Here is a 7694-nt window from a genome sequence, read left to right as displayed (position 1 = left end):
GGAAGCCTTCTAGCTTATCAGTGGGAGTGGTAAGCACTAGGTAGCCTATCTACCACAAGAGTGGTTTCTGTCCCAGAAATTCTAGTTTATTGGCCATTTGGGCAGTCTTTCCATCTCTTTCAACTTTCTAGTTTAAAAGCCTGCGTTTGCACTTGTTTCCCACCTTTCCTGAAACTAGTCTAGTCCAGATACAGATTTGCTGCATCCAGGACTGTATGTAAGCTTCTGAGCCCCCCAAGCCTTCCTGTGTTGGAAGGAAACCTTCTAGTTTATCGGTGGGAGTGGTAAGCACTAGTAGCCCATCTACCACAAGAGTGATTTCTGGCCCAGAAATTGTAGTTTATTGGCCGTTTGTCAGTTTCTCCATCTCTTTCAACTTTCTGGTTTAAAAGCCTGTGTTTGCGCTTGTTTCCCACCTTTCCTGTAACTAGTCTAGTCCAGATATAGATTTGCTGTATCCAGGACTGCTTGTAAGCTTCTGACCCCCCTCCCCAAGCCTTTCTGTGCTGGAGGGAAGCATTCTAATTTATCAGTGGGAGTGAAAAGCACTAGGTAGCCTTATCCACCACAAGATCCAGGTACAGATTCTTAGTTTTAGCACCTGAATTTGCTTATTCGTGCCCAACACTTGTTCAGAACTTGTTGTTAGCACTACATAAGCCACAAATTACTACAGCACTAAACCTTCCTCTTTACCTAGAGGAAAACAGTTTTTGTACTTACTTTTCTCACTTGCTTAGAGAAAAACAGCTCTTATACTCACTTTCCTCACTTGTTTAGAGGAAAATAGTTTTTTATTCAAGGCATGTCCAAGGGTCAGCTCCCAGTGTTCTCTCCTGTCTATTTGATGAATCTGGGCATCTTGGGGCAATGTAGCAATTGCCTCATGTACACAGACAACCCTCTTCTCCTACCACCCAACACCACAACCTGTGAGAGATGCACTTATCTAGCCAAACTGGAGGTAAAGCTCTCCAACCAAGACTGAACTTGACAGTCAACAGAAGAAGGTAAACACTTGCACCACACCACACCCATCACATAGTACCACTAAACCTACACCAACAAAATCCGCACACAGAAACACAAAAACATTTGTGGAGGCTCTCAATAATAATCTGCTAAAGCAACAGAGACTTCCAAAGCAGAAATGCGAGCAACCTCCACCCCCAACACAACCCAAATGACACATAGCCCACAGACTCCGTATGCCACTCAACCACAGCCCATAAGGCAAAACAACGTAGCCAACACACTAGTCATAGGTGACTCTATAGTCAGACACACTGATGTCCCACTCACCAGGCTAAACAAGGAGAAGGTTACTGTCAGCTGCCTGTCGGGTGCCAGGATCCACCACATAACCCACGCACTCAGGTCACTCCACAACAAGTACAAATATGACTCTGTCATTGTCCATGCTGGTGTGAATGACCTGAGACGTACCTCCCTGGACTACATGAAAAGAGACATGGAAGAGCTCTCCGATCTTGTAGCCCAGGCAGGCATGACCCAAGCCCTGAGTAGTATCCTGCCATCGCCCAGAATGATACCACAGTATAAGGCAAAATGACTGACTTAAACTACTGGCTAAGCTTCTGGTGTCATTCTACGGGGATCCAGTATCTGTCTGCCTGGGACGACATGGTCACCAGACCATGAAGCTTTGCCAGAGATGGCCTGCACCTGTCACCCCTGGGATTCTGGATATTGGCTAAGGCTCTTGCTGCCCCTATAGTGCCGTTTTTAGGCAAAGTTCAAATGACAAATTCACCACTGTAACAGGAAAAGGCAAGCAAAAATTGAGGGTAATGTTACTCAATGCTAGAAGTCTAAATCTCACAATGCACTCCCTCGAGGCACTCCTTAAAATGGAGAATATTGATATCTGTGCAGTGACTGAGACCTGGTTCAAGGCTACAGAAAGCACCCCTGAATTACCAGGCTATAACTCATACCACACTTTTCGGCCACCTAACCTGGACTGGAACACCAAAGGTGGAGGTGTGTCCATATTCATTAAGGATATCCACACCTCCAGGCTAGTTGCTCAGCATAATGCATCCAAGGTTATCCAAGTGCAACTAACTCTGGGCAAAACTGCAATCCAAATTGTAGCTTGCTACAGATCCCCCACCATGCCCCAGGATTCCCACTCCACTTTTCTTGATATACTGGAAAATATTAGGATTCACCCAAACACCCTAATAATGACTGATTTCAACTACCCCACCATTAACTGGGAAAACTACTCATGTACCAACTCCTTCGCTCAACGCGTTCTAGAATGCATAAATTCCAATGCCCTGGATCAACTTATCCACACCCCCACCAGGGGCAACAATATCCTAGACCTAGTCATTACCAACATGCGTGACCGGTGTTCCACACCTGAAGTCAACTCCATGTTGGGCAGATCAGACCATAAGCTAATCATCCTAGATATCCACATCCCGCCCCCACCCCCATTAAGGAAATCATGGTAAAAAATTACAACTTCATGCTTCTTAAGACAGAATTGGCGAGCTTCATGACACCCATGCAGATGGACAATACAGTTACACCTGCTGAATCCTACACAGATGCACTCTATAAGCACTTACACAAGTGCATGGATCGTGCTATCCCAAACAAAACCAAGACGCTATCCTCCAAAAAAAGGAAGCCAATCTGGCAGTCTCCTGCCATAAACAAACTCTACAACAGAAGGAAGAAACTGTTGCAAAAGAGAGTAAAATCCCATGAGTGGAGGAGTTCCCTGGTCAGCCTCGGTAAGATGCTGAGATCCCCTATAAGATCTTCCAAAGCTAACTATGAAAACAAAATCGCCACTGATTTTAGGGACAACCGCAAAGCATTCTATGGCTATGACAAGAATCTCAATGGCAACACCCAGATCTGCTCTGACTTACAGCACAACGGCATGAAAATTACAGAACCAACTGATATTGCCAACGTCCGGGCAGATAGGTTCAGTGGTAACTTTACCCAACTCGCACCCCCTAAAGGGCCCATATCAATACAGGAAGAATGCAGAGTCCCTGTAATCACAACTACGCAGGTAAAAGCTGCACTCTCTAAAGCCAAAAACACAGCATCCATGGGACCGGGCAACATCCCAGGCTGCATTTTACACGAACTTCAGAACGAACTGGCTCTCCACTTAAGCACCATGTTCAATCATAGTCTCACATTAGGCTTTCTGCCGACTGAATGGCGCACAGCAACAGTTATCTCACTCCACAAAGGGGGAGCCACCACTTATCCCGGGCACTATCGCCCTATTGCCTGACGAGCCTGGTCTGTAAGGCCATGGAACGTATCATCGCAAAACTTGTAAACAAAGACATTGGTAACCTCCAAACTCTGGACCCCACCCAGTTCAGGATTTTGAAAGGCAGATCATGCCTTCTGAACCTGATCGACTTCTTTGAGGCAGTCACCAAAGCTGTAGGCGAGGGTAAAGTGGTTCACACAGCCTATCCTGAGCTCGCCAAGGCTTTCGACACCATCCCCCATTCTGGAATTCTAGCCAAACTCACTACACTAGGTATAAATCTCTATGTCACAAGATGGGTTGCCAGTTGGCTCACTGACAGAACCCACACTGTAAAAGTTGCAGACTCCAAATCTGACTTCAAATCAGTGACAAGTGGAGTACCACAGGGTTCAGTCCTGGGACCTCTCCTGTTTGGTATCTACTTCTCTGAAGTACAGGCTAACACAGAAGGCCTTTGACTAACGATGTTTGCAGATGACTGCAAACTAGGAGCCACAGCTGAGTCCCCAAATGATGTGGACCATCCTACGGAAGGGCCTCACTGAGACAGATGCTTGGTGTCAGAGCCATGGCCTCAAGCTCAATGTCAAAAAGTGCATTGTCATCCCCTTTGGCAAAAACTCTGTACCCATGAACTACCACATAGGCAGCAGTCTACTTAAAGCTGAATGTGTGATAAGCGACCTGGGGACCCAGGTGGATAGTAGTCTCTCCTTTGATAATCACATCGCCACAGTAGTCAGGAAATCCTTCTAATTGGCACACCTCATCACAAAAGGATTCTCATCTAGGAAAAAAGAGGTCATTGTTCCCCTCTACTCGACACTCATTAGACCCATTATAGAGTACAACTCCCCTTTTGGAATGTACCTCACAAGACACCTGCAGCAGCTGGAAAGGCCACAGAAGTACCTCACAAAGAGGATTACTGGCCTCAAACAGATGTCCTACACTGACAGTCTCAAAAAAATCCAGCTTTACTCTGTAGCATATCTCCTACTCCTAGGTGATCTTTGCCTAACATATAAAGCTATGTCAAACCCAGTGCAGTTGGACATGCTACACCTAAAGAAATCCCAATCCCTCTGAGCTACACGGTCTAGGGACCTAAACCTTGTCACCACAATAAACAGGACATGCTGCAGGGATAGATTCTTGTCCCAGAGACTTCCCATACTCTGGAACAAGCTACCCATCTATGTCAAGCAAAGTTCCTCATTAGCACTCCTCAAGAAAAATCTTGATAAGTGGATGGGAAAAAGGAAATACACCCCGTGTATCACTTTTGTGGCTCTGCTCGACAGGGGCACAGAAAAATAACTTTCTTGGGTGGCGTAAGCCAAGAAACCTTGTTGGCTAGGCTTACGTAGGACGTCGGACTGATAGCCTAGTACCTACCTGTGAACCTATGAACAAATCAGGGTAATGAAAGCCAATAAGGGAAGAGGGGTTGTAGTAATGGATCACACTACTTGTATATCTAAAGTGGAGTTGTCCCTACAAAATAGTGAATTTTAAAAGATTACTCACTATATGATGTTTACAAAAAAATTAGGTTTGTTGACGAACTTTTATTTCAGTTATTACAGTAAGATTGTATTACTATACATAAGTACAATTTAGTGATAGTGGAACAGCCAGCTTTAGGGAAACTCTTTGGCATCCCAAAGATGCATAAAGAGCACTATGGCCCACCCTTTAGGCATACTGGTTCCTCCAAGGGAACAAAAAAAACCCAAAAATATTTAACATTTAATAGATGTTGAGATATATCCTATTGTACAACAAACCAAGTTTTATTTGAGGGATTCTTGCGTGTTCCTTGATGAATTGTTTAAATATCAAGTTGCTGGGTTGGATAAATATTTAGTTACTTTAAATATATATTCTATATACACCGTATTCCTCATACAAAATGACTTGAATTCACAAGACAATTTTTAACTAACTACACCTTTCTTGAGAAGGAAAGTGTCAACACTTTATACGATTTAACTGAGATGGTTTTGGATAACAATTTTTTTTTTTATTTTTAAGAGTAATGTTTGCCATCAACAAAAAGGCGTAGCAATGGGTTCTAAAATGGCCCCAGCCTATGCAGATATTGTATTCAGTGCATGGGAAGCTGAAATACTGGCCAAGTTGAAAGGGTTTGTTAAGACAAAATTGTACAAGAGATATATAGACGATATATTTTTTTATTTGGCAGGGTAGCAAAACAGAACTTGATTCTTTTTAATCCAAGATTGCAAACAGCATTTACTTCTTAAAATTCACCATTTCTGGAATAGGTACCACTGTACAATTTCTTGATGTAGAATTATTTTTAGATAAAGAAAAGTTTCAATTTCAGTCTAACATCTATCGAAAAAAAGAGATGTAGAAATAATTTAATTGATTTTACCAATCAACATACAGACAAACACACACACATCTGGCTTTCAATTACACAAAGATTGCCTTGTTTAGCACAAGCTTGCAATACTTATGAACTATAAAGTACCTTCTGTACAAAAGATTCTGAATAGTACTGCAAAGTCTTCTGTATAAATGCAGGAGTTTTTTGCTTCACCAAAGCTTTTTAAAAAGTATTCTTTATGTAGAAATGAGAATCAGAAGTATGCATGACAAACTCTGAAATCAAATGGAGGCCATAATCAGCACAATTACTGAACCAAATGCAGGGAAAAAGAATAAGCTCTGTCTTACCGTGTCACGATGTGCTCTGGAGCCTCTGTAAAACTGCAAAATATAACAAAAAAAATTAACTGAGCTACAGCTTGCTTTTTTCCACTTTTGCACACTTTTACCTTGTTAAACACCGAGGACTTCAGCTTGTTGCTATATTCTAGTAAGACACTTTAGGATCACTTAATGTCAGGGTATTTTTAAAAACAGTCAACTTGATATGCAATGTGTGAAATGGAAAGTTATGTCTTACCATAAACTTGGCATCTGTGTTGTATATCTTCATTTCTCCACACAATAGGGTCTCAGATCCGGCTCAGCCACATTCTGCAGACTTGGATCGGACAGCTGAGCTCCTCCCTCTTACCAATAATGCACTATATCCACCCAAGGACCTCCGATCGAGTTTGCTGATTCCATACATCCATAATCCAGACAGCAAAGAAGAACAGCAGATGATGCTCAGACATGGACCTAAGAGTCCCGTCATGTTCCACTATCCAAGAATGAGCGAGGGAGATGGCTGGGTGGGAAAGTGAGGAGGAATTAAAATCGACAACACAGATGCCAAGTTATGGTAAGACATAACTTTAGAATCTGATGTTGTCTTCTTCATTTCTCCTTTTACTTACCGTGTGCTACAAAGGTATGATTGTTACACCATGTTGCTGCTGCACAAATATCATCAATTGAGGTTCTAGATGAGAAGGTGGAAGAAGTAGCCATAGCCCTGGTGGAATATGCCCTAGGAGGTTGAGGTAATCCTAGGCCCTTTTGTGAGTAAATGAAAGAGATACAACCAGTTACTAACTTTGCTAGAATGATCTTGGAAACCGCTTGGCTGACTTTGTTAGCTGAAAAGGCTACAAACAGTTGGTCAGACTTCCTGTGTTGTCCAGTTCTGTACAGATAAAAAGGTTAACTAACTATGAATGTCGAGATGATGTAGAACGTACTCCCCTTTGTTAGAATAATTTAGAATGAACACCGGTAAGTGAATGGACTGACTGATATTGTTTTCCATGTCTACTTTAGGCATAAAGGAAGGATTGGTATGTAGAGAAACCCTGTCCTTATGAAAAATTATGTAAGGAGGTTTGGAAGATAAGGCCTGCAGTTTGGAAATTCTCTTAGCTGAAGTGATGGACACTAAAAAAGATTGTCTTCCATGACAAAAACTTTATGTCACAACTGTCAGCTGGTTCTAAGGGTCCTTGAGTTAAACCCTGCAGTACGACAGTGAGGTCCAGAGAAGAAGAAGGGCCCCTGATGGGAGGTCCCAACAAGAAAACACCTTTCATAAAGACTTGCATAATCTTAAAAGTGGATAGGGAATGAGATTGGCTGGCAGCGTGAAAATTAGAAATTGCTGCTAAATGAAGCTTTATGGTAGAGACGCTAGCTCCTTCCATAAACAGGGTACCAAAAAAAAAAGCAGAATATCCAAGACTGGTGCGGAGCAGGGGTCAATATTCCTATTTGTAGCGCAAACAATTAATCTTTTCCACTTACTGGTGTAGACCTTTTTTGTAGAAACCTTTTGCAAGGCTAGCATTATGTTACAGACCAGAGAAGCAAGCCTGGACTGTCTTGCTAGGGTTGGAAGTGGAGAAACCAAGTGGTTAGCCTGAGGGCATAAAGATTTGGATGCTGCATTCCTGACGGGTGAAAAAGTACATCCTGTTTTGGCTCCAGTATCCACAGAGGGTAATTCATTGAGACCAGA

At 42.7% G+C, this 7694-nt stretch overlaps 1 protein-coding gene across 3 annotated transcripts in view; it reads right to left on the bottom strand.

The window, feature by feature from the left end:
• The window catches only part of LOC122788133 (histone acetyltransferase KAT7-like), a 1071811-nt gene that overhangs the window by 778399 nt on the left and 285718 nt on the right, over positions 1-7694 (bottom strand). For all 3 annotated transcript variants that reach the window (XM_044055075.1, XM_044055076.1, XM_044055077.1), the window contains exon 6: positions 5990-6022. In XM_044055075.1, coding sequence (XP_043911010.1) covers positions 5990-6022 — 33 coding nt within the window. The remainder of the gene's footprint in view (positions 1-5989; positions 6023-7694) is intronic.

Source organism: Protopterus annectens, chromosome 13.part0 (genome assembly GCF_019279795.1).
Source record: "Protopterus annectens isolate FY-2018-M chromosome 13.part0, PAN1.0, whole genome shotgun sequence".
NCBI lineage: Eukaryota > Metazoa > Chordata > Ceratodontiformes > Protopteridae > Protopterus > Protopterus annectens.
Note: the sequence above shows the minus strand (reverse complement) of the source record. Positions and strands in the feature narration are given on the sequence as shown.